At 36.0% G+C, this 27,106-nt stretch overlaps 2 protein-coding genes across 11 annotated transcripts; one reads left to right on the top strand and one right to left on the bottom strand.

The window, feature by feature from the left end:
- The first annotated feature begins 348 nt into the window (after positions 1–348).
- Positions 349–3,609, top strand: wds (WD repeat-containing protein wds). 7 transcript variants are annotated; one of them, XM_076617090.1, is made up of 9 exons: positions 349–365; positions 470–1,011; positions 1,154–1,250; positions 1,331–1,494; positions 1,629–1,718; positions 2,066–2,205; positions 2,301–2,532; positions 2,634–2,721; positions 2,823–3,609. In XM_076617090.1, exons 2-9 carry the CDS (start codon positions 919–921, stop codon positions 2,921–2,923), a joined length of 1,005 nt encoding a protein of 334 aa, XP_076473205.1. In that variant the 5' UTR covers positions 349–365; positions 470–918; the 3' UTR covers positions 2,924–3,609. The 7 variants fall into 7 exon arrangements, with proteins under 7 accessions (XP_076473205.1, XP_033184497.1, XP_076473211.1 ...); XM_033328606.2 differs by lacking the exon at positions 349–365 and having other exon boundaries at positions 373–627; positions 894–1,011; XM_076617096.1 differs by lacking the exon at positions 349–365 and having other exon boundaries at positions 373–627; positions 890–1,011.
- On the bottom strand, positions 3,600–27,060 carry poe (E3 ubiquitin-protein ligase-like protein poe). 4 transcript variants are annotated; one of them, XM_033328567.2, is made up of 40 exons: positions 26,696–27,060; positions 26,387–26,484; positions 25,842–26,296; positions 25,217–25,741; positions 24,976–25,139; positions 24,659–24,893; positions 24,454–24,571; positions 23,801–23,976; positions 23,557–23,725; positions 23,239–23,468; positions 23,035–23,158; positions 22,548–22,774; positions 21,958–22,167; positions 21,657–21,844; positions 21,441–21,582; positions 21,018–21,295; positions 18,636–20,893; positions 18,337–18,539; positions 18,084–18,243; positions 16,572–17,953; positions 15,402–15,559; positions 15,145–15,291; positions 14,997–15,029; positions 14,623–14,824; positions 14,354–14,543; positions 13,877–14,266; positions 13,213–13,796; positions 12,986–13,102; positions 12,565–12,777; positions 11,799–11,975; positions 11,540–11,714; positions 11,307–11,457; positions 10,834–11,212; positions 10,443–10,745; positions 10,125–10,357; positions 5,612–9,986; positions 4,984–5,438; positions 4,552–4,876; positions 4,289–4,448; positions 3,600–4,039 (listed from the first exon to the last, which is right to left on the bottom strand). In XM_033328567.2, the coding sequence occupies exons 1-40, from the start codon at positions 26,815–26,817 to the stop codon at positions 3,978–3,980; spliced, it is 16,293 nt and encodes a 5,430-aa protein (XP_033184458.2). In that variant the 5' UTR covers positions 26,818–27,060; the 3' UTR covers positions 3,600–3,977. The 4 variants fall into 4 exon arrangements, with proteins under 4 accessions (XP_033184458.2, XP_033184459.2, XP_033184461.2 ...); XM_033328568.2 differs by having other exon boundaries at positions 23,801–23,955; XM_033328570.2 differs by lacking the exon at positions 12,565–12,777.
- Between the last annotated feature and the right edge of the window lie 46 nt (positions 27,061–27,106).

The following is a 27,106-nucleotide window of genomic DNA, read 5'->3' as shown; positions in this document are numbered from 1 at the left end:
CTTAACTGAGCTTACATAAAAATCAGCAAGTTCTCCTATGAATGTAAGGAAGGACATAACTTAATTAATACTATATTGTAAAGCTATTAACCATCCGCTTTAAATGAAAAGATATTAATATACTCGGCTCGATGAGTTAAAGAAATGAGCAAACTTTTAAAAAGTGAGGTTAACAAATGAAGTTTTTTTTGAAGGACGACTTAAGCTTCTATCGCAGTTTTTCGACTATTCGATAGGCTGTAAACTGTAAGCTGTAAGTGCTGTAACCATAGAGGTATAAAGATTGTCACGTGATAAGTTATTTCGTGTTCGAGTTTCATGAATCCTGAACTTAATGTAGAATATCAGGTGTTAAGAAATAGAGAGTAGGCAACAATCTTATTGTTTTTTATTTTTGTCATGTATATTATGGACGCGTATGTATATTAGAAAGTTTCTCATGATTGAACAAATGTTTTTATTTACTAAGGTATAAATGAAAAGATATAAATACGAAGATTAAAAGTGAAAAGAATTATAAAAGAAATACAAACGGAAATTGAAAAGTTTTACGAATAAGAGGCAATTTTACGATTCGACACTTGGTAGATAGTGATAGTCAACAACAAGAAATTACATCGTGATCACGTGTGTATTAATGATTTAAAAAAAAATGTAAAGGTATCATTATTAAACGATTTTGGATATGGCATGAACCCAAAATGTAATTTTTAATAGCTATATTAAATAAAGGAATTTGAAAAAATTTATTCCTTTAATATTGAAGAAGCATTTTCTTCTGGATTTTTATGTGAGGATTGAGTAATAAATGTGCTAAAAATTTTGAGTTTATCCATATAATTTATCCTGTTCTTTGTTTATATATATACTCCAATTTTTATCTCACAAGTTAGTATATTCTCCAAAACTTGTTGAAAAATGGTGCCACTTGGACCATCACCAGGGCATCAAACGTCTGTCAATAATACTCCAACTACTCCAGCCAGTGGCACTAAAAGTAGCTCAACGTTGGTGAGCAAACTCAATAATTTGTGCTCTAATATTTCTGCTCTCTCTTTCTCTCTCTTTCTAACCACTTTTATTAATATTTCTCTTCTTGTTTTATTTGTGAATAATATGGTTAAAATTCCTGTGTGCTTGTTGATTTTTGTAGAAACCAAATTATACCCTGAAGTATACCTTGGCAGGCCATACCAAAGCAGTCTCTTCTGTAAAATTCAGTCCTAATGGGGAATGGCTTGCGAGTTCTTGTAAATAAAAATGTTTCTAATCTAATATCAATTTTGTAATTGCTAAGTTTATCTAAACAAAATTAATTTTTTGCTTGTAGCTGCAGATAAATTAATTAAAATATGGGGTTCCTATGATGGCAAATTTGAGAAAACAATATCTGGCCATAAGCTTGGTATTTCAGATGTTGCATGGTCTAGCGATAGTAGACTATTAGTATCTGCTTCTGATGATAAAACTTTGAAAATATGGGAATTGAGTTCTGTAAGTTGACTACTTTTACTTTAAGAAATTATATTTAAAATGAATTTAGATTTGTATGAAGTCTAGAACTTTAACATAAATGTAAGATATTTATTGTAAATAACTTAGTTATGTATAGTTCTTTTTATTTTCAGGGAAAGTGCTTAAAAACTTTAAAAGGCCATAGTAATTATGTTTTCTGTTGCAATTTTAATCCACAGTCAAATTTAATAGTTTCTGGTTCTGTAAGTATTTAAGTATAAAAATTCATTTATGTGAGATTTTTTTTAAGAATTACGTGCAAGTCTCTGAATTAAGTACATAAGCACAATGATAATACAAGAATGAAACATGTCATAATATATACTTAAATTAACATGGAATTAAAAAGAATTTGTTTCAATATATATTGGAGAAAAATTTATGATAATACTTGAATTAAATAAGAGCATTCAAAACAAAAAAATAGTTGATGTTAAATGGTATTTTATACAATATTTCGGAACTTTATTAAAAATAGCTTGTGTGTTTATATGGACAAAGACTTGGACTGTAAGTATATATGCAATATTAACATAATAAATATTATTAGTTTGATGAAAGTGTTCGGATATGGGATGTTAGAACTGGAAAATGCTTGAAAACTTTACCCGCTCATTCGGATCCTGTAAGTGCAGTTCATTTTAATAGGGACGGATCATTAATTGTATCTAGTAGTTACGACGGATTATGGTAAGTGTGCATATTTTTTTTGAATGTCAATACCTGCTTGTTAGAGAATAAATAAATAAATATGAATAACACCAATTGACATGATTGTTATATAGTCGAATTTGGGATACCGCATCTGGCCAGTGTTTGAAGACTTTAATCGACGATGATAACCCTCCCGTATCTTTTGTAAAGTTTTCACCAAATGGAAAATATATTTTGGCAGCAACACTAGACAATACGTTAAAGCTTTGGGACTATAGCAAAGGAAAATGTTTGAAAACGTATACAGGTCATAAAAATGAAAAATATTGTATCTTCGCAAATTTTTCAGTTACAGGAGGAAAGGTAGGTTATATTACGTTCGTGTATACAATGCATTCGTTCGGTATGATTAAATCAATGTCGTTTAACTCATCTTTATATTTTTGATTTTTTTTGTTCATCAGTGGATTGTTTCGGGTTCAGAAGACAATATGGTGTACATTTGGAATTTGCAGACGAAGGAGATTGTTCAAAAACTGCAGGGACACACAGGTATAATAGATTATATTATAGAGATGATTCGATTTATATCATTATGGTGAAATATTGGCCTCATATATAATATACTAATCAATTCTTCTGTTTATTTTTAGATGTTGTGCTATGTACTACGTGTCACCCGACCGATAATATTATAGCTTCAGCCGCCCTTGAAAACGATAAAACTATCAAATTATGGAAAAGTGACACATAGAATATGTATGTTACTCACGATTTTATTAAAAATTCTACAAGGAGCGTTTGTATCTTTTAGAAACATCTTATTCGATCTTTCTTTTCTTTACTTTTTAAAATTTTTACATTTACTCAATTTTCAATCATAATGAAATTAATAATTTTAATAGACAATTCGCGCCTATCTTTCGGATAATTGTAGAAAATAGAACTTGGTTTTATACAATTAGATATTAAGTTTACCATTATAATTGAATGAGCGCAATAAATCTAAATTGTCATGCATCGGTTAAGAAACAAATCCAAGAGTAAACAGTGTTTAGTGAACAATTTTCTTATCATTTCGACGTTATGTATAACCGATAGCTTTACGTTTGTAACTATGTAATTTACTTGTAAAGCGAATATGTACTCCTTTCTATTTATATGACACTAGAAAATAAAGCAATGTGTATAATATTTTGAACAGAATGCAATGGTTATATGTAACCTCTTTAAATATTCTAAAGAGGAAAAAGAATGAAAAAAAGATTATAAAGATATCCTTGTAACGAAAATATGTTTATGTAAAGAAAGTGACGAAAAGAAAAAAATATAAATATGTATTTTTTCGTACCTGAGATGAAATGTGCAGTTTGTACCTCTTTATTTGCAAATCAGGATGCAGCATAAATAAATATTACTAGGCCGAAGTATAAATTATAATACGATATTTCTTATTTTATTAAAGCATATTTTTTTTTTAAACGTACAATTGTGGAATTGAATTACAACACGCGATACACTGACTGGATTTTTGTCTATCGAAAAAGCAAACGAGTAACTCGCAATTTACAGAGCGAGTATATTAATTGGAATTATTTCCATTTATTAATGACCGAGATAATGAAAGGAACTTAGTAAGATGTATAAGAGTGTGTTTGTGTAGAGGCGCGCACGTGCACGCATATGTGTATGAGCAAAGAAAATAACATTGAAAATAAGATGAAACTCGAGAGTTTGAAGAAAGTCGTTATACTTTTATGTAAAAGAGCGCATTTCCTTTCAACAGCATAGCATTCTTCCAATTTTTTTTAACCGAGTTTCTTCAAAATATCACTTATATACGTAGGATCCGTTATTTCGTCCAATAAACCTAAAACAAATATCAAAAAAATTTATTTGTATTTAATACATTTGTTTTCGTCTATACAGTAACAATCAAGAATCGTTCGAAACATAAGATACATTGGGTATGATAGACATGATATATTGATTAATGCTAAGTAAAAATGAAAAATGAATAATTTTTTTACTAGAAAAATGCAATTTTTCTTACACAAAATAAAACATGGTCAGAAATTCTTCTATCATTTGGCTTTATGTCATTTCTTTTTTTACTTACCTACAACATCACAAAATTCTTCGAAAGATGTGCAAGGTAACAGTTCATCGCGGTACGTAGCTAACACACGTTCCGAGGCTTTTAACATGGCTTCATCATTATGTCTAATATATTCAGCCAAGACTGATGGCCACTGATTATCGGACAATACGTTAACTTTCTGCGATGAAATGAATAAAAGATGATAAGATTAAATAAAGGATTATTCAAAACATTATATAATCAATAAGGAGATGTAGACTGAATAAAGAAGAAGAGTGTACCTTGAAGAAATTGGCATAAATACAATCGACTAGACCAAAGAAGATTAAGGCGCTTTTATATACCGCGTAATGCTTAACGGTAATGTCGACAATAGTTTTTGTTGGACTCGATGGTGAAACATATCGCTGATGGGCAAGAACAATTAATCTGTTTAGATGAGCAATTCTGTATGTTTTCCAACGAGCTGGTGTATGAAGCAAAAGAGACATCGTGCATTGGTAAAATGGTCCTTCTGCTTCGTAACAATTTTCAAGCCAACTAGAACCTGGTAGCGTTTCTAAATATCCAACTAACGTTTTGTCTGCCCGAGTATCTGCTAGCGTACTAGAAAAATATATGATTCATGAGATTTAAATGTTAATGAATAATAAATGTAGCACATGCGAGAAGAAATAGAAAGTAAAATTAAATAAAGCTGCTATTCGACGTACGTGTTGATTACGTAAAGTGCTGTGTGAATTAAATAAGGGATCAAGTGCATATTCGATTGTGGACCGCCTCCGCCACTATCTTCATGAAAACTCTTCTCTTGAGCGAATCGCAACAGTAGCAATTTTAAATCATGGACAGTGGATGGATAAGATATATCGCGATGGCTGGTACACTCTTGCAGGTAAGTATTATGTCTTGCTAAACAACTAGCAAAAGCAGATTCCAATACTTGAGGACCCCATAGTGGTAACAGTCCATTGCACTTAGTATTCGCATTCTGCAACGCTGCACTCTCCCACTCATCCCTGCCGCGTGCCAGTCTTACCGCAGACATATGACAGTCTACATGGACAACATTGAAATGTGTAACGGTAGTATATCCTACTGTCTTCCTTTGTTTCGTTTCAAATTCCTCAACGTTGCAACGTTTCGAGAAGGTATAAATAGCCAAAACCTGAAAACCAATTAAGTAAATAACAACGAATAGCTATGAGTGTATGTAAGTATCAATAGGAAACTCGAAAATAATTACAAAAACTTAATTAATCCTTAGTTGATACATGCTAATAAGAGAGAAACGTAGCTCTTTCGAGATCTCTTAGTCTCTCAACGAAATTTCATCCTTACCATGTTTGGCTTGAATTTGTATCCTTCACGACAGATTACGCAGACCAATCCCGTTTCATCACCTAAGTCTTCCATTTGTTGAAGGATTGCTCCGCTAGCCACCACTTGACCTTTGTCGTTAGTTTGCATACCTAACGCACCCAACTGTCTTTCTCTCATCGCCATTGCCAGACGTTTCTTCTCGCTACGCGTATGCTGCCGGGCCTTTTCGATTAATTCGGCAACGCGTTTGTTCGTGCATAACGCTTCCAATAAATTCTCTGCTAGAGATCCGACATGTTCATCTGAAGATACTTGTTCCAATCTGTGTATTATACTAATAGTAAACTGTGACACTGCCAACTGTGTTGGTTCATGATCGGTTGCTAGGCCAGTTAAGAATCGTAAGATATATTTGAGTGCCGGTTTTGATATATAATCCTTTAATTCATCGCTGTCCGTTCGTAATAGTGTAGGTTTAAGGCAAGGAGCCCGCACGGTTATATATTCGAAAGCATCTTTTACAATCCCCATGCTTATGATGTAATCTTTTAGAGTGTTCCCAATTGCGTTTCGTTCGATAGCTTGAGTTAGAATGCAAAATAGCTCGAGCTTTTGTTCATCCTCTGGTGTATGTTCGTGATCAAATTCGTAAAAGTCTAACACGGGTTTGAAATAATCGCAGAGGAGGGCCATTTTCTCGCGATTTCCATATGTCAAAGCGGCTAATACACGTGCGAGTTGTGGTAATACATTGCTTTGCCTGACCGCGGTCGATTGAGCGCAAGAAAGAAGCGCTTTTATGTGCTCCGGGCCACTGGATGTCCGTGAAAAAGCTTCGAGCGTAGATAATGATGCATGCGTTAAGATCGTTTCTATGATTTCCAACAGCTGTTCGGTAATTTTTGCCTGCCAGTTCTCCGATTCGGTTGCAAGACAACGTTGTAGAACGTCCAAAAACACCATCACCGCTCCCAATTTACTTAAAACTTCTTGATTTTTTTTCACCTTGACTGAGAGTCGGAACAGTTTAAGAAGGACCTGAAGTAATGGTCGAGCTCGATTTACATTTTGTATTGCCGCTAATCGGTTTACCATTACTTGAAGACCACCGCAATCCGCTAAAACGTTCGCCATTTTATAGACTTCTTCGTTGTTTACCTCTTGTTCGCTGTTTGCATTTAAACTTTCAACAAACTCTTCAGTCGCGTCTCCAAGCAATCCTCGCATTCGGTATACCACGCGCATAGCATCGCATTCTCCGCCTTCTGGTACCCAGATCTTCTTGTAGACCTCCTTTACAGGCAAATCAAGACTGATTATTTTATTGTTAACTAAAAGCTCCATTCCATTATCATCCTCCAAGAGAGCGATCAATTCGCAATCTAGGCAAATTTTATTCTTCACGTCCCGCATAAGTGGTCCTAAGCCAGGTTCTAAACTGCTATAAGGATTTCCTAACATTCTACCTTGAAGAAAATCTTCTTGCTGCGAATCTTTCTCTAGTGTCAGATAAAATTCTCCGACATCATTTTCCTCCGGGTAAATGATGGAACAAAGCCTTTCAAAGATGAATACCGGTGTACGCACATCCTCGACGCTATATTTTTGCACCGTTTCCACGCAGATTGCCATGAAAGCTTTTGTCTCTTCTTCGGTTCCAGTGGTCATCTCTTCAAGGAGCTCCAATAACTTTTTCTGTGTGTCGTCGATTAATCTTGTTCGCTGAACGACCAATCTTCTTAGGGAAAGATAACCATTGAGCACAGCACCTACCAAACGGCTTTTATATTGTTGTTTAATATTTTCTTGTTCGAGGAATGTTGCCATCAGTTCGGTAAGCATTTTCAATGAATAACCTTGTGCCAAATCACTGGTCAACGTCGTCTCTTCCAGTCGATGGAGCTCCTCGATTTCCCTCGTTAATAAATCCGCGAGTAAAGTCATAACTCCTCGTACTGCTAAGAACTGCTTCCATGGTGGCTGTCTAATTAAGCTTTGGTACAATGTCAGAAATTCTGTACTACTCTCACCGGCCGTACGTAATTCCTCTAAATAACATGTAAGCAATACGAGCACTTCTTTCTTTCGTTCCGTTCCCTGACAGAGGCTTTCTATCATATTACAAGCAACTTGTCGCGCCAGTCGCGAACTTGGATTAAACAAGACCTCCTTTAACCAGGCTCCATCAGCCAATTTTAGCGGTTGGATACCTTGCGCACCTCTTAAGTACCGATTATGCCATCTATGTCCGTATTTCTCCATTAAATAGAGCGCTCGAATCTCTTCCTTCTTCAATGGTTTGCTCGAAGATTGTTGTTCCATTTTCCTCGCGGCAGGCATACGACGAATCCATTCGGAATATGAGTGCTTTGGGTCACCATCCAACCATTTGTTTACGTCGATGGTAATACCCTCAGTTGGTTGAACGGTTGCTAACGACTCCACACCCCTGTCTTTAGCTTTTTTTGAGACTACTGGTTGCTCTGGTTTTACCAATCCTTGCAATATCTTTAAACACGGCAAAATAATGCTTTCCATCACGACTGGACTTTTCGATTCTTTACACGCCATCAAGAATAACTGCATCACGCAACGCAGTTTCTGTTCCCAACAGGTGTCCTCTTTCTGAATCAAAGCTGCTAGTAGCGCCATTTCGTGACGTACAGCCAACGATAAATCCGATGTAATAACGCGACCACGAAGCGTCAGAGTGATTCGACCAGTCAACAAAGAGCAAAGTTCTTTAGTAGATTGCGCATTGTCTCTGGTAACTAGACACAACAATTGTCGAACTTCTTCCTGCATTTGCACGGTACCTTTGCGTAAATTATGCTCGACCAGCTCCTGTATTAATCCTTGTTTACATAGAACCTCTTTAGCTACCTGATTAGTAGCAAGAGCACGTAACAGAGTCAGACAATGTTCCGTAGCTGCGGTCGCACATCCATAACAACGACCTACTGTTTGCGGATTCACGCATCCGACAGCAGGCAACTGTTGATGTGGTATCGTTGATGCCGTTATTGTTGCCGATTGGGGAACGGTCATCATCGTCGGCGCTGTCGTTGCTGTTGTTGTTGTCATTGTTGCCAAAGATTCTTCTTTGCCTGCATTACTACTCGTCGTCGTCGATGTTGTATCATTACTTGACGAGCAACCAGCAATAATTTGGTCTCGCTGTTGACGATCATATGCTACAAGTTCTCGTCGGCAAGCCAAAACTCTTTGTATAATTTTACTCAATTCTTCGAAAGAAGTTTTACATTCGCCACAGTATCTTTGAGCAAGCAATTGTATGGCTCTGTTTACTTGAGTACCGCCACTTGATACTTGGATAGCGGCTGCCGCCGCTGCCGCTGCTGCACCTTCTTCCACTAAACCACGGTCCAATCGATGCTCTGATATTTTAATCAATAACATTTCTAACGTTGGCTTGTTTGAAATCAGAGTTTTGTACACTCTGTCAGCCTTCTCGAGCAAAGTGTTAATCGTCGCTACCGTTTTTTTTCGATCATCATCGCTTTCGATAGGATCAACTGCGCAACAGGGCCTTCCAGTAAGTGTATAATCGAACTTGGCGTATTTACAGAAACCACAAGCATGGCATAAAAACGGGTCCTTCTCATCATAGTTGATAGCTCTGCACTTGTGACATTGGAATACATTTTCTCCGCAATTACCGCAAACACCGGGATTCGCAGGCACGTTTGCGGAACATCGTGGACACTGTAAGGTCTCCGAAGAAGCCTGTATATCCTCGTAAAAATCTGCATATTCGATCATCAAATTGCAGGCAACAATCGGTAACGGGAATTCCATTTTGATTTCTGTTTGTCCTTGAGCCAGCGTTATCTTTTTAGCTTTATGCCACATGGCGGGTTTATTTTTCAGCTCGACTACCGCTTGAACCGATCTATTGTTATAATATATGTTAATCGTACGCACCATTTTTGTTCTCTTCAGGTCGCCTATGCGAAGAGTTATGCGACTTATCGTATAACTACCGACTAGTTTTACAATCTGTGTGGTTGTGGTGAATTTCGAGTCAACTTTAATCGAGGAAAGCTTGATTGTTGACATTGATACCTCGGGATTATTGCATACCAAACAAGGCTCACTTTCCAAATAATATCCATCCAATTCGACAAATTGAGCAAGATTCGCATACAGATTCGCATTCGGGTGACGTGCGAGTAACTGATTCTGTGCGCGTAGCACTGCAACTGCCTGCTCCATATACGTGTGCATCTTTTTACTTGCATGCTGGGTTTTTAGGGAAAAGTAACCAAGCAAATCGACGAATTGTGCCGCTTTCCGACCATAAGCTGGCAACAAAGGCCATAAACGCCACAGTAAGTCTAGTAGAACTTCTTGATCTGCTGGACCAGAATTTCTGCGTAGTGTACAATTGAAATACAATTAGATTTAGAAAAACAAAGAAGAAAAAATGGAAGAAAAAAGAAAGAACAAATAGGAAAGAAAAGAAAATTAAAGAATGTGAAGGTTACATAAAAAATTTAAATTTGCTTACTTATAAATAGCCAGTATCAAAGAATGTGCTTGCCAACGAACATTTGTATTGTTCGTTTCGAGTAAAAATGTTTGAATAAATTTCGTCAACAGGTTTGGAGAAACTTGCTTCTGAATTTGTTCGACTAATGCCAAGCATTGAGCTTCCTCGAATTTAGCTTCCGTATCCGAATCTTCTGATTTTTCTCGTTCTCGCCTTTCTTTTGAAGTTACTACAGTCCCAGATTTCGGTTCCTAGTAAAGCAAAAGAATAACCTATTTCCTTTTCTATAATAATTCTTTTTTAAAAAATGAGACTAGACATGATATCATCGCTTACTTTCGTTTTAGTATCTTTCGTTTCTTTCGATTTATTGCTTGAACATATAGCACACTGCAAAAGTTGCAATACTGTGGGACTAACGCCTTCATCCAACAACGTTGATACAGTAAGCAAATAAGAGAGTACTGTATTCTGTTTTAAACAGAATCGCTGCCAATTTCCTGTGCGACTTGTGGCAATTTCAACACAGCATTTCAGGTGTTCGATTAAATCTACTAATGAGTCATATGGTAAATTGATGGAATGTGGACGCGATTGAAGAGGATCGAATCCACCAGCAGTGCAGCATTGTTGGACTGACTAAAAGGTGTGATAAGTGCAATGTAGTACTGCATGAGTAACTCACACATATAATATAATAAAAATCCCAACAGCAAAGTCAACTTACCTGAATATGCGAGATTAGAGCATGCAAGTCACGTAATTGTCTGTACTTTTCTTTATTACCACAAATAAAGAGTAGTAATTTGCGTACTTGTCTTCTAACGAGTGGTGCTTGATAAGACATCATATACTCGCAGAGATAAAAATACCAAGGTTGTTCAAAAGCTGACTGTGTTGAATTGCTTTCAGCATATTTGTATACTTGATAGGGTAATCGTAACACCATTTCCGTTAATAATTGCGGATAAGGTTCAAATATATCACCAGCATGTCCCTTAACATGTTGTCGCAAAAAGAGCGGTGACATGTCAGGTAGTGAGGTTGTAAGATGTTCTTTAAGCAATTGACCACCAAGTATAGTATCGCTTTCTTCGGTTGATGTTCTATAGAAGAAGGAAAAGACGCATATAGATCAGTACATGCTGGATGTGTTCATTATGTCATATATTTCCATATAGATGTTTATTGATATCATACGTTTTCCAATATTCTAATAATGCTTTTAGTAATGTCGAACAATAATCAATTACTCCAGCTTTGCTGAGTATCGAGGCTGCCATTTGAGAAATAAAATTTGAACTTTCCGCTTGTGTTTTAGCAGTATGTTTCGAGCGAGACATTAAAACGCCTGTAATAGATAAACAAATTTTTAATTTATGTTATGATTAAAGATAAACAGATCAATGTGCTTTCATCATTAAATCACTCACTTAGTAACCGCATAATAACCAAATGAACTTCTCGCTTGTTAGTACGCTGCCATATATTATTTGTATCCGGTTTATCCATTTCTAATTCTGTTACCAATATTCGAAGTAGTCTTTCAACACAAGTTTTATCTTTCTCTTCTTGCCCGTCTAAATCGGCAGTTAACATTAATAAAACCTAAAGAATATCTTGCATTAAGTTTAATAAAGAAATTATACATATCAAAGGACTTGGCCAAAATATGCAGAAAAATAAGCAAACCTGCATAAATGGAACAGTCAAAACACCGGATACGTTCGTTAAATTTGGGACGAACCGCATAAGCTTATCGAGCAATAGTAATCGTATTGTATGCAGTTTTGCAGTAGTTTCGCAGCTTGTGTCATTTTCTTGTTCCGTGGCGTGTTCTTGTTCTGTACCTTCTTCTTGCTCAGTGACCTGTCAAAAAAAGTAATTCTATTGTATAACGGCAATTCATCCATAGCTCATTTCTGTTACAGAGCAGTAAAGAGCATCAATATAATGAGAGGAAAGAAGAAAAGAGGGAGAATGCGAATTACCTACGGTAGACTTTCGTTTTGAACATACCATATCTTAATGTAGATATAACAGTAATTGAAAAATACAACCTGTAAAGGGTGTTTCGAGACGCGATGCGCGAGTACGAAGGTGTGTGTTGGAGAACTGAATACTAAAACTGAAACTAAAACTAATATCGAAATTGAAACTAACACTGAGACTGGAACTGGAATTGAAACTGAAAGTGAACCAACTTTAAATACAAACGCGTCTGTCATATCGAGAGTCTACCGTTAAAAAAAAAGTTGCACGAACAACGAACGGACGAATGTATATTGGGGAGGGGCGAATGGACGAACAAGATGAATGAAACGCAGGCGACACTTGGGAAAAGATCAGAAACAAGTATTTGTTGTTCACCACATAATCATAGTCATAATATACTGAATACAGAGTAACGATGAAAAACAGTAACGCCAACGACGAACGCAGTGACGGAAGCACTTACGGTGAAAGCCGCGGGGACACCCACGGAATTAGTTTCGGAACGTGGTGCTTGGTTGACTCCAATTCCTCCAATCGGAGGTATAGAATCGGGACCATTGTCTCCGTACGCGGAGCTCCTTCCCGATACATTATGCTCCCCCGTCATGCTGTCTACAGCACTTCCTCCGCTCTCGCTTCCACCGCTCTCGCTACCCTTGCTACCACCACTACCACCCTAACATAAAATATATCCCAAACATTACACTACCATCTACGATAAAATAATCTCCCTCCCTCCGCCCTCTCTCACTGTTTCTCTTCTTCTTTGCATTGCTCATTACCAATAAACAAACAGCTACGAGAGTAAACAGCATTGAAAGTAAACACGACAAACACAGTCTCAACTTGCTGTCGATGGTTGAGAAAACCGTACAGTAACTCACTTGTTCTGCCGGAGATGTACGCAGCGTACTGCCATCTGTAGCTGCAGTTGATCCCTCGTCATCTGAGCCTCCAGCAGAAGCAGTCGTGTCAGAGTAGTGACCTCCACCTTCTTGACCCTGGGAAGGGAAGAAAGTTCACTGGTAAAAAATTAGATTTGACTGAAATTCCACTGAAATTCTTTTTCCTTTTTCTCTTAAACATATTCACTTGAAATTTCAATTCTTACCGAATTTGTATTTTGAACTTGAACCAAACCTTGCGCTGCTAATACTTGTAAACTTTCCAATGCTGGTCCATTTAAATTTTGAAGGTTTTCCAATCCTTGTAAGTTCGAAAGACTTTGTTGGAATCCTTGTTGTAATACTTGCAAATCAGCATTTCCACTTTCATGATCTTGTAAACTAAGTGCGATTGCCAATTCCACCATGGTTTCGTCGTCGGTATCTGGTGGTACGTCTAATATCTGTGGGAAACTTCCTGAACCGAGCAACGTTTCCAAAGGATTTACCGCCCCCCTTGCTATCGGTCCACTACTACTACTGCTACTGGTACCAGCACCACTAGTGCCACCAGCTGAGTTTCTACTTGTAGTAGTGGATACCGCACTAGTTGTAGGAGTAGATGAATCTTGATTATTATCTGCTACTAACATAACTGCTAAGGGATCAACCACTGACGACCCTATTGATTCTATATCTAAATGTTGTTCTGTTTCTCGATCTGTTGTCGACGCTGTTGGTGTGGTTGTTGGCAATTCTCGATGAGATGGCACAGATGATGTTGGCTTTTCTTCTGTATCCGCGGCCGTTCCTTAATTAGAATAAACTTAATTAGAATAATGATCAAAACTATTTATATTTACACATATGACATCTCGCTATTTCCTTTACCTGGTGTGCTACAATTTGGGGGACTTGGTATATAAACTCTTCTTCTTTTGTACCTTGGTCGAAGTACGCGGATTATTGCCTGTTTAACAGTGAAACTGATGGTCGTATCAGATGATAGTAATAATTGTAAATATAATTTAGCAGCTAAGGGAATATTCTTTTCCACATCACATGTCGTAAATGCGTGTATTATTTCGACAATGGCATGAATCGTTCCTTCGGCATGAGTTAATCCTGGGACTACAACCGGTGCAAGGGCCATATTTTTTGGATAAGCCATATGCAAAGACCACAGCATTTCCATAAGTTGTACTACTAAATGTTGTTGACTTTCATCCGCGCTTTTACGAGATTGGCTAATACTTTGTCGATCGTTTTCAAAAATTGGTACTAAATCCAGAAGCAAAATGTAACATTTATTAATTATTGCACAAATGGACTAAGTAGCTTTCTCTTAATCAGTGATAATAATTTTACCATTGGTTTCATCTATTGGTTTGTTCGTGTATTGATCGGTAAACTTGGCAAGATTTTGTGGTCGTGATATGGATATACTCCGAACTATAAGTACCAGCCTATAAAAGTTTTCTGCATCTATGTCACGAGTGTCCTCAAGTTCTCTCATAGATTTCAACGATTCCAATACATGTGATAGCAATACATGATCCTAAATAATAGTAACAATCACAATGACAGCAATAATAATAATAATAATAAAAGACATATTTATATTTAGTGAAACTCACCTTGTGAAAATGATATGCTTGTTTGGATGAATGTAAAGCGGCTAAAAGCGCGGTTGTATGCATTTGTACAGGTGGGGGAGTCGGTAATATGAGCAGTTGCGATGCTACCTCGATAGTTGTTGCTTTCAGTGGTAACTTGTTCTCGTCATTAGAGGGTACATTGAAAGATAATTCCAAAACTTCTAACATACCTGCGATCATCCTAAAATTAATATACTTCAAATAATATCATTTTTCATAGGAAGTTTTCTGTAATATTCTATATAGTATATAGTGTATTTTATATGAAATTTTATATATATATATATCTAATTCGAAAGTTTTTCTTACTTTAATTAATCCATAAATGATTAATTACTTCAAGTTTTCCTTACCTATCAATATCAAGGGAATTGTCCTTTGCTGTGCTAAAGCATTATGCAACGATAAAAGATTTCATTGTACATAATTAACAGATGTATGTACATTAAAATAGAAATTGTATATATATGTATATATTTTTAATTATTATTGTATAGATACCTATCAACGGAGGACAAAGATGTAGGTGCAGATAAGGCACTATCTGTCTCGCTATTTATCGTGGTGACTGGTGCAGACGTTGATTGACCTGTCGGAACATCTTCTATTTCTTCAGGCCAGCCAAATGCGTCTTTCGTCTTACCATATCTAAATGTAAAAACATTAATAAAGTCGAGAAAAAGAGAAAACAAGAAACAAGTGATGAATGAAAATTAATTTATCATAACAATACTTTGTCGTTACAGGTTTTTACATACATCTTAATACAATCCACCATAATGACACCTTCAGGATCTTGAGACGGTCCAAATGTAATAGTTAATTTTTTATCAGCCTGAAGACTTTCCTCTCGAGTTAAAGGTATGTCAAACCAACGGCTTCTACTTAAAGTTGTGCGAATACTTCTACCAAACACCTGTAAACAGAGTATTTTATATATGTCGGGTTTACATTAGAATTAGGGTTAGGGGCGTGAAACGAATCTTCGTTTGGGTTACACGTTGTCGTTATGCAATAGAGAAGACATTGACTAGTGCAAATACGATTATTATAGAACCGGACAAGTAACCGTGGTAGTTAGGTACTCGAGAAACTAATGACAATGATCCTAGGTTCAATAACGAATCCGCGGTCGACGGGATGATAGATGAACGCACTCACAAAATCTAAGTCGGATGCGTAATATTCACTAGTCGTAAAGGGTTACTCCTTTCATCAGTGAGATCGCGAGCGAGAATGCCTTTCCCGTCCCGATGATCCCACAGAGGAAAACTATAATGGGGTGTGTCTAAGGACACGAGATCATCGGATTCGTCGAGAAAAGCCTTTGTTCAGAAAGTAAGGGAAATTGGCGTTGCTGCTAATTGGTCAATCTCCATATCGGTGGTTAGAAAAAGATGCTAGCCGCCCTCGAGGGAAAGTTGCTAGTGGGAGACGCCGCTCGTTGAAAAATAGGTCTCCCCTATTTTCCCGTAGTTGGGACAAAGACTGTTTGTCCGTTTGAAGGACTTTAGTTGACTAAATCTTACGATTTATAACGGGCCCTCGAGCTAGCCGAACATGTACTGCGGAGACGCATCGACATCTGGCAATCATCTTACTCGAAGAATAGGGTCTGCGTGTGGCGAGCCACGGGACAGAAACCGTTGGAATGTTTACTGTCGCGTGTCGCCACGAATATTTCTTTTAAGGAGAGCTATAGAATTACTCCATACCTTTGTTAGACAAAGCGTTCATCCCGTGACCGCGGCTACGTTTGGCGACTGACTGTCGCCTCGAGCCCAAGCTCATTATCACAACTCTCGAACAATTACAATCGGATTGAATAACTACAATTGTTCAATTACAGACTCCGGTGTTCTTTCATCTCCGACATATATATATACAAATGAAGCATTGAGTAAAGTTGAAGATCGAATTAGATTTACCTCAATGTAAACTGGTGCTCTTTGAACGTCTTGATTTCCGAGTAATACTCGAATTCCCGTCATAACCAAAACAGCGTCATTATTAGTAACTTCAACAATGAATCCCATTGCTTTTGTAGAAACAACATACATTCCAGTTGTATTGAGCCTATGTTTAATTTGGGCAACGTTGTAAATTTGTAGCAAGTCATTACCACCGAATTCCACATCATTCATCACTTGACAATGTTCGAAAAAGTCAATAGGAAAAGTGACGGATCCTGTTGGTTTTCCCGTTTTGATGGTTTTCTTTTTTCGAGCCGGCTTAACCGTGGCCATCGTACCTACTGGTTGAACAGTAGGAGACATCCAATAGCCAGTTTGTTCCATTCCAGCCATATAAATTCTCAAACTTCCGTCTTCACATAATAGAATTAAAGTCGTGCGATGCTCGGCGTTTGAACTCGGATGTCTTATGACAACCATGTCCATTATTTTAGCCTTAGCAGGAATAGCTTTAATTTCTTGAATCATTATTGTATCAGGTTTAATCATTAATATTACAGGATTATTACTCGTTTCTAAAATTGAGCAGATCAATCCAGGATGATTGGGTACTTCACTCCATTGACATAATGGTTGTGGTTGATTGTTGTTTGATTTGTTCCCATTCGAACTTTTGTTACCAGTAAGATTAATTTGAAAAACAGTTGTTACATCAGTTTCCATGTATTTAAGAGGTGCTATGAAACTTTTACCACATGCGTAACTGAAGAAGAGTAATTGTAAAGCATGCGAATAATAAATCGACACACCTCCACCGCCAACTTGGCCATTATCTCTTATTTCTGGATGATACACGTCGAGAGTATTCGTTACATAGAAAGGTCCGTACTTTGCTGAGCTTACCTCATCCATCGCTTGACCATAAATATAACCGGCCGAAGATATTATCAACAAATAAAATATACCATCCTCTGCATGCATAAATGTACAATCTCTTATCTTTCCGGTAGGCACTAAAAAATAATATTGAGGACAAAGAGCGTCTTTTCCAAGATCATAAATCTTTACGAAGTCTACGGTGACCAGAGCAAGTTGAGTTTGAGATCCAGGCAGCCAAATTGCTTTTATAATAAAATTGCCAGTTTCCAATTGAGGATACAGAACTAAATGATCTGACACAGTTCCAGAAGTATTAAAAGTTAATACGTGACAATCTTTAAAACCACAGACTGCTAAGAAATCTTCATTCCATTGGTTTCCAGTTACAGATAATACGGTAAAGGGTACCGGAGCAGAAGCAAGTCTCGTTAATGTTAATTTTCTCTTCGACGAATCAGGTTGTTTCAACAATGCGCCCAATTGTAACACTGTTATTTTTCCTTTCTCGTGTGAGACCGCTATAAAAAAGAAAAGAATATGTATGTTATACACGAATTATAGTAAAATAAATGAATCAATACATACATCATCAAGCGATACATGAAAGATCGAAATAAAATGCGAAGATACGGATACAAAATCACTCACCCAAATGTTGTCTTTTACCATGTGGGGACGATAGACAACACATTGCAACGCGACGTATCATATGTGCAGATAACAATTGTCTAATAGTTTGTCCTTGTTCTCCCGAGTAATTCATTCGAACATTTTCAAATGCTCCTTCTTGGGATCCCAATGTGGGAAGCTGAAATTAACATCACACAATAATGTAATTTTGTTAATTCCACCGTTATAGACAATGAATCCTTTGCCATTGCCAGAAAACGAACGCACATACCATTAACTGATCGGTATATTCAAACTTTTTATCCACCGTGTGTAATTGTTTAAGTGCCATTTGAGCGCGTGCATGACAACCAATTGCTGAATTTTTTCTACACGATGCATCTACTGCCGGTAGTAAAGCACGTGTCAGATCTACCAACGACGATACCAAACCACTTTTCCAAAGACAACCTTGTATCCAATCCTTCGATGTTTCTGTTCAATGAGTTATCAACCAGGTTAATGAGAATTCAAAGCAAATAAAAGAATTGTCCGATCGAACAAAAAATGAGTACAAGCGAAAATAATTACCTAATTGTTTAGCCAAATACGCATGTCTCTGTTTGTCGCGTCCTTGTCTCTCTTGTTTGTCAGACAAATATAAAGGGCTCGAAGTTCTTCGTCGTAAACTGCTTGTGAGGAATAGATCTCGATTCTCAACAGACGTACCAAGCGTATTCCCGTAACTTGTACTAGCAACGCCGGTCGAAATGCTGGTCGATGCAGCTATATTTCCAGAACCGACAGCAGATGTGTTGGTCTGATGTTCCGATGATTGAGGACTTCGTTTAGTTAAAGCTTGACAAAAGCCGTCATTTTTTGCACCGCAGTCACAAAAGAAATTTCCATATTTCGCATAGGTAACATCATGTCCGCGATGACAAACGCGAGCACATACTGTGCAGACTCCAACTCCGTTTACCATGTTGCAGGTATGACAGTGATACCAATGTTGATTCATGAACTCCTTTAGCGTGATGGTGAACGTACATAACTTGTTACAAAGACTATCGTCATCAGAATCGTCAGCCGCACTATCTTCATCTTCGTGTGGAATATCGTCTATCCAATCGCTATCATTCACATCATTAACTGGAGTAGCACCTTCCCATGGTGGACTAGTTGCTCGATCTTGTGATTGCATTAATTGAGGACAAATCGCACTTACTACATCTGCTACATAATTCAGTATACAACAGCCAGCTTCGACGAATGGTAACGGTTTATCCAAACTTTGAAGATCTTTATTCATCAATTGTTCCTTGCAAAGTTCAATCCATTCGATTGCGGCTTTAAATAGTAAAGTGTGTCCTTTCTCGGAACCAGCGTCGGCTAATGTGGACATAACGTTCATTAAATCGGAGAATCCGTTGCCTTCAATCGTTGGAGAAAGAATGTGATAAGCTAATGGTATGAGGGCTCGAAGAATCGTAACAGGTACACCTTCATCGACGCTGCTTTTCTCTTTAACTATATAATTTGTAAGCGCTCGTAAAAGCCGACTATTTTCATGCATCGAATGTTGCTGTTGAAGCTGTTGTTGTTGCTGTTGTTGATCATCAGTGATACTTGTCGATTGGTTATTGCTAGCTGAATCGTTTGATAGCGAAATTAACCATCGATCTTGTTCATTATTCGGTACATTAGCAACCTCGTCCGATTTCGGGGCATCTTCGGTTGTATTAGCAACGGCAACCAACGCATTTGTAGTTACCATCGTTGGTGTTTGTATGTTTGTCAACGATGCATTTGGAGAAATACTCGTTGCTCCTAAAATAATTTGTTTCAACCATATTTGCAACTTTTCTGGCTCTACATGAGCTAAATTCGATACGGATCCGCAAAGACGTTCTAATGACCCGTCACTGCCTTTCTCAGCTGTTTTGAACAATGTGTTGAAAAATCTTAAAACGTGGGTGGCAAATTGTTGTGAAGATTGTGAAGATGTTATAGATAACAATACAGAAACAAGGGATCGATTGGTGTTTGGTGCAAAGAATAAATCTAATGCTTTGCATCCGACCGGTTTTTCTAATAGTTGTTCCCAATATTTAATACATCGTTTCATGATTTTTTCATTAACGGTAATATTGACGGGATCTTGGGTGTCATTCGTATATTCGATTATCAAATTATATGTACGGTGCAATACAAAAAGATGTTCTCGTAGTTGTCGTGCTTCACTATCGCTATCGCCTAGCAGTTTTGTCAAAGCCTTGTTAGTCATATCTTGAAGATAATCTGTGCGAGCATCCATAGATAGTGCAATAAGAATATCCAATGCTTGATTATGCACGTCCGTGTTTTCTGGTGCTGTTGTAGGAGTTACATATTCTACTATAAATGTAACTAAATTGCGCAACAACTTTTTCAAAGACGGATTAATAGAAAACGTCGGATATTCAGAAAGTGAGCTGATATGTTGACACACAGTAGCCAGAATGTAACTCTCCGCTGGTATAACGTCATTCGTATAAGTGTTCCAAGGAATATGGACAACACTGATAGATTTCCATTTATCTATGACAGATTTTACAGAATTTGGTAAAAACGAGATCAAGGACGCTTCAGTTGACCAATTTGCACTTGCCATTGCAATGATATCGTCAAGTATAGAATAATCTCGAGGACCGTATTTACCATCTACTTCGAAAGATTCGAGCATCTCGTGCAATATATTTGATCGACACGAGTATAGAATCGATTCTGTTAATGAGAGAACATGTGGTAATATACTGATCATCATTTTATTTGCATTCGTAGTTCCGGATTCTGAACTTTGTGTGTTTCTGTACAAAGAATAAATTTGAGTTTAAGACGGGCCAATAATACTTGAAATTAAATAAAGAAAAAGGTGTAACAAATATAGGTTCAACAGGTGTATCGTCAGAGAATATAATCACTTTAACTTACTTCGAACTCTCGATAGTTTCATTTTGACTCTTCGATAGATTTTCGTAAAAAAGAATTTGTAATTTGCCAATAACTGCAGCCAAAATACACAATGAGCTAAGTTTAGGTAACGCATTTTTCGGTATTATTTTATTGTTATAGTTAGTTTCTGGTTTCAATGCCGTAATGCAATTTTTTGCGACGGTAACATCATATTTGAGGGAGTTTACAGTAGATGATACCGTTTTCAAAAGATTTCTCGCATATTGCGCATACATTCCTTGTCTGATTAGACAATCCTGTTAGTAGAAATAACAATTTTATAAATTTAATTAAATATTCCGATAACATAGCAATTTCACTTAATCGATTTAATCTTAATTTATGATTATTATAATAAAATTATAGATATTATGATAAAATATGATTAAAATCAAACATTACATTCATCCAACTGGTAAAAGTTTTGCATGCGGCTCTAGGTCCCCAAATTAAAGAATATAATAACATTGGCCCAGCAGGAATTTCCTCACCAAGAGCCAGTTTATCCATATATAGAGTAGATGGTGGTAACATTAGCAATAATCTGTTAACAATTGTTAACTGTCAGTAAGTTTGAGTATGACATTCCCTTAAAAAAATATATCGTGTATTACTTACCGCCAACATATGGAAAAACAATAACGAATCGCACATAATCCTATGAAAGTGGGCGATTTATCTTTACCATCACTACTAGTCCTCTTTTGCATATCAGCTTGATTCAGTACGTTCAAAATATCTATTAATGCATCAACCAAAAGAGGATATTTCATTTTATCTGGTGCACCCAGTATGAAATTACAAGCCTATAAACATACATACAATATACATGCAATTAAAAATTATATTATAAATAGAATTAGAAACTTAACGAAGAATTGTTTTGTAGCAATTTATCAATAAACCATAATATACCAACCACCCCATCCAATTTTGGAGTATCCTGATTATTGAAATCTGTAGTAGAAAGATTGTAAAACCGAGGCTTCATTGAGAATTCATCTTGATTACCAATTTTACGATAATTGTCTTCAATTACTGTCCATGGCGTAAAAATACGAGCCGTTTGTTTATTACCATCTTTTGCATCACAAACTAAACTCGTCGCAGAAAATAGATTCCATCGAACCTATGTGTTAATCGTACAATTTATAAATTATTAATAAATTCATATATGAACATCTCATACTTAGCTCATGATGGAAATGTACAAGATTTTTACTACCACTCAAATGTATCTTTCAATTTGGTGGCCCTGGTATCTTGTCGCGTTTTGCTCATATATAACAAACACGTCATTATTTTCGCATTTTACGCATTCACGTTATCTAACGCAATATTAATAACGTGTACTCTTTGTAATCCCGTTAAAGAACATAATGATATAAATGAAAATATATAATATGAAAATGAAAATGAAGAATGAGATGAGAATTATGAAAAACGGGAAATAATACTAAATGCTTTTTATAGTAATAATATTCAAATCACCAGAATAAGTTTACTTACTTGTTCAAGTAATGCGGGTGGAGCATCATAAAGATGTTTCATCATGTATTCAAGTAGTAACAATAATCGTGACAGATGCAGTAACTGAGAATCTTTCATTGGAGTTTTAACAGCTTCGCTACAACGCACAGCACCGCTACCGGTTACAAGTAGTACCGATTTCTTTTGCATGAAATTAAGAGAGTGGAATAAAATCAAAACTAGTTGAGCGTGTTCCACGTTCAAATCTGCAAATATTGATATAAAAAATGTTATATGTTCTGCCAGGCAAAATGTAAAAAAGTTTATGATTTAATTCACCTTGTATTAATAAAACGTGTTTCAGTAAAAGGAAAGAAAGATATTTCTATTCAATTAAGAAAACAAAACAGAAACAAGCAAAATACAAAACACCATATAGATTGGGTTTGAGTAATATTACCTGTGTATATACTTATTATTGCTTATATATTACACGTGTATAAAAACACGCATCGTTCCTTCTTACCTTCGTTTTCTGCCTCAAATGTAGAGGGTGGATTGCATACGTTTTCTACTATAGTTGTAATCAAACGATGCCATATGCTTATACAAGCTGCTTCTTTCTCTGCTCGAGGTTTTAGTAAAAGAACCTATCATTGACAATGCCTATAATTAGTGAAAGTTATAAGATTACATGAAATCATACGCCCGATATGTAATAAAACCACACCTGTGCCAACACACTTAATGTTCTCGGATAGACTTGAAGGGGCCAAGTACATGGAGTTGTACTTTCTGTCCCAGACCATGGATTTACACCTAAATGCTGGAGAAGGGTGTTTTGTAAACTTTCGCTCAACGTATTTTGAACAAGTAAATTATGCGTGTAAAGACTCAAAGCTTGAGAAAATTCAGAATACATAGCACCCAGTGTGGCACCGTAGAATACCGATATAGTGCCTAAAATGGAATGCATGCTTTGTAGCAGTACTAATCATATGAATGTGTAAACACTGTATGATTATTAAACAAATACATAAATACCTACCAGTCTCTGTCCTAGCAGTCTCATGATCTAAATCTCTAATTATTGCCGCTAATATAACCATCTGTTGTTCAACTAAGCCATTTACCACATATTCGCGAACATATGAACTTCTATTGCCAATCAAATGTTGATTCATGAATTGAAAAATTTTAGTAGCCAATGATATATACTGTAATTGAGAATGAAACTAATTACTCTAATATCTCTTACTGATTTTTGCAAAATGAAAAATGAATTCACTTACTCCATGAGGTTCACGATTATCAGGAACAATAGTAGTTACAGTTCGTTCAGCGTTGGTTTCATTGTTGGGTTCTTTTGTACCATTCGCCGGTGATCCATCAGATGGGGCAATTGTTTCCTCAAACCATAAGCCCAAAATAGGTTCGCTGTCCTCCTCTATCGACATAACAGTTTTTTCTGTATAGCGAGAAGACGCATTTACACCGTTAATCATCTGCTTATGTAAATGATAAAATTATAAAAACAACAACTTTAAAATTATGTACTTAAAATATGTATCACGTGAAATATACACATGGCAAATGCACACTTTATATATATAATTTTTTAATTTTTCTCTTAATATATTGTATTATACTATATATATATATATATATATATATATATATATATATATATATATATATATATATATATATGAAATTTATTGACTATTATTTTATATCTCTTAATAATGTAGTGAAATAATAGAATAGAAAAATATTTAGGTTCTTTTTATATGATCCAATGAACAACTCTGTATTTAAATACATAAAGATATTGCCAAAAGTATAATTCGTTTTTCTTTTCCTTTTTTATTTATTTTCGTTATGATTACGAAAAAAAAGTAATATAATTTCGATTTTGTGTATTGCACAATAAATATTCTTTTACCTTCATCAGTAGAATTATCTGAACAACTTAGTAAATCTTCATAGTAAGTAGTAGAATCAGATTGACTTAAAGCATCGCCTTCAAATGGATGTTTTTGTATTCTCTTCAAGGTACACGCCTACAACATAAATTGATTGAGCAGGCGTTAATAAAAATACTGTATTAATCAAAAACAAGTTGATGTGCGTTATTACTACAGACTGACCCTTCTGTAACTTATAGTGGCTAAGTAAAATAATAGATGATTAAGTGGTACAGCTTGTAGAAAAGTAACCGCCCTTTGAAGCGCGGTAGCAGTGGAAAGTATATCCAATGGAGCGGGTTCTGGCGGAGTAGAAGAATCGGCAATTGCTTCGATCGAAACATCTTCTAACAGAGCACTCATTAATGTAAGCGCATGAGAAGCTAAAGCGACTGAAAGTACTCCAAAACCTTGTTGTCTGAAATACAAGAATTTTCAATTACTTTTCGATTCTAATCAATCATTAAAGTAGTAGAAAGTATAAAAGTTCAATATCTTACATTTTCATAAGATTGACGCGAATTGTTCCATCACGTACTTTACTAGGTGATTTACCCTTTTCCTCTTTCCCCTTATCCGTCGCACTTAAACCACTCACTGTAAGTTGAGCTTGTAAACCAGCCACCAACAACCATACTCCGATTAATAGATGATTTTGCAGAATCTATTATAAATAATCAAATTATTTGCACTGTTACATGAACAAACCAATTTTTGCATTGAGTGAAAATAATTTCTTACATGACCTCCGGCGCGTGTGCTATTTTTAATTACGTTTGAGACTAAACCAAATATTTCGAGGCTTTTTTCAACAACGGTAATCGCCAGAGTATCATACTCCTCTTCTGCAGTTTTAATACTTGAAGCGGTTTGCGTTCCAGCAGAGGTATTTGTACTACACTTCGGTGACACAGCATTCGTTATTCCGACAATACTTGATGCAGTCGCGTATACAATCGAGCAATATAAACAAGACATGGTCAGTAACGATAATTTTTCTAATTTACTTGGAGTTAATGGTTCTAAGAAAGACAGAGATATTACGTTGTGAACGATATTAATATCGTTCGACACAGAATGTAAATTATGACGTATAGCATGTGCGTCAGAGGCATTCACGGGTAAAGTGAAACTTTTTTTATGTAAATATGCTTGATATTTGCGAGTATAACATGACAAGTGAGGAAGATTTAAACACATATCTAACAGCGTGTCTCCTACATCCATATTTCGAAGAATATTTATGTTACTTGTAACAAATGTTGTCTGCAAAATAAAAATTAAATTTTTAGAATGAATATATTACCTTTGTCATTAATCATAGATATATGTATATGTTACATATAAACTGAGTCATAGAAGATACCTTTATGTCTGAATGAACATCATTAACAACACTGTCATTCGTAGTTTTCGTTGCACTCTCATTAGAATTTTCAACAACAACAGGCATTGATATTGTAGAACCTTGTAATGGCATAGTCAATTGTTCTAGAATACTGCCGGATAAATCACATTGTATTCGTTCAGAATCTTTAGATGATTGAGAAGTATCCTTTTCAGCTTCTGGGGATAACTGTGATTTAATGTCATGTGGTATGTCAGAATTTTTTATCATAGCAATCAAGGCTGCTTCTTCAGTAGATGAAAGTAAAGATTGTCCAGTACAAAGTGCAAGAATTGGAAGCAGTAGTTGTTTTGTACTTAAGACAGTAGGTGTCCCATTTCCTAACTGAACTTGATGATGAGATAATTTATCCATAAGACGAAGAAGCAGAACTCTACATGCTTGACAAACTATAGATATTTGACTTTTGGAAACTATAAAACCACAAAGAATTAGTTAAGAAATATATACAATTCGTTAGAAAACTGTTCCTTACAAAGACAAAACAAAGATTCAAAACTTACATGTATTGATGCAACTACAGAAATAATCTGCTGCAAGAATTGCCACAGATGTATAAAAGGTATCATACAGCTCTCCTTTACAGAGGAAGTCATATTCGCTAAAAATTATAACAAAGATAAATAAAACTATATGAATAAACGATTAAAATTAATAACTAAAAAAATAAAATATTTTTCAGGGTTGTCATTGGAAACATACGACCCTCTCACTCTCTCACTCTCTCTCTTTCTCTCTCTCACTCGGAGATTATAATCAAAATAATTTCTTGTACCTAAATCGTTTTAATTTAAAAACGTTACGAGTCTTACCGTATAACAATGCTTTTTGCCAATTCCAAGATATCATTTTTATCGAATGATCCTTGTGATATTGCTAATAATGGTTTCGTTACTGCTGACCATGAATAGCTACCACGAATCTTGGTCGCCATTTTTGAAACTGTTCGACTTTGTTCGAACCTATCTTTTCTTTTTCCACAGTGGTACTTTAACTATATACGTTTACATATTTATATATGTATCTATAAACGTTTATTTTACGTATTATGCCTCTGTGTCCACCCTGAATGTTTCTTCTTCTTCTTCTTTCTATTACTTCTCCTCCTCTTCTTTTACGATATACTTACACTTGCGCAATTTTTAAACTGCACATACATTTACGTAGAATTCTGTTCAAGCTTTCACATACGCACGCGTACATAATATTTACTCTAAAAAACA

The sequence above is a fragment of the Bombus vancouverensis genome, chromosome 3, assembly GCF_051014615.1.
Source record: "Bombus vancouverensis nearcticus chromosome 3, iyBomVanc1_principal, whole genome shotgun sequence".
Lineage (NCBI taxonomy): Eukaryota > Metazoa > Arthropoda > Insecta > Hymenoptera > Apidae > Bombus > Bombus vancouverensis.
Note: the sequence above shows the minus strand (reverse complement) of the source record. Positions and strands in the feature narration are given on the sequence as shown.

Coding starts and splice junctions, on each gene's coding strand:
- wds (XM_076617090.1), top strand. CDS start 919: ATGGTGCCACTTGGACCATCACCAGGGCATCAAACGTCTGTCAATAAT. Junction 1,012..1,153: donor CTAAAAGTAGCTCAACGTTG/GTGAGCAAACTC, acceptor TGATTTTTGTAG/AAACCAAATTATACCCTGAA. Junction 2,206..2,300: donor AGTAGTTACGACGGATTATG/GTAAGTGTGCAT, acceptor ATTGTTATATAG/TCGAATTTGGGATACCGCAT.
- poe (XM_033328567.2), bottom strand. CDS start 26,817: ATGGCGACCAAGATTCGTGGTAGCTATTCATGGTCAGCAGTAACGAAA. Junction 22,168..22,547: donor CACCCGCATTACTTGAACAA/GTAAGTAAACTT, acceptor ATTAACACATAG/GTTCGATGGAATCTATTTTC. Junction 21,845..21,957: donor CTCCAAAATTGGATGGGGTG/GTTGGTATATTA, acceptor GTATGTTTATAG/GCTTGTAATTTCATACTGGG.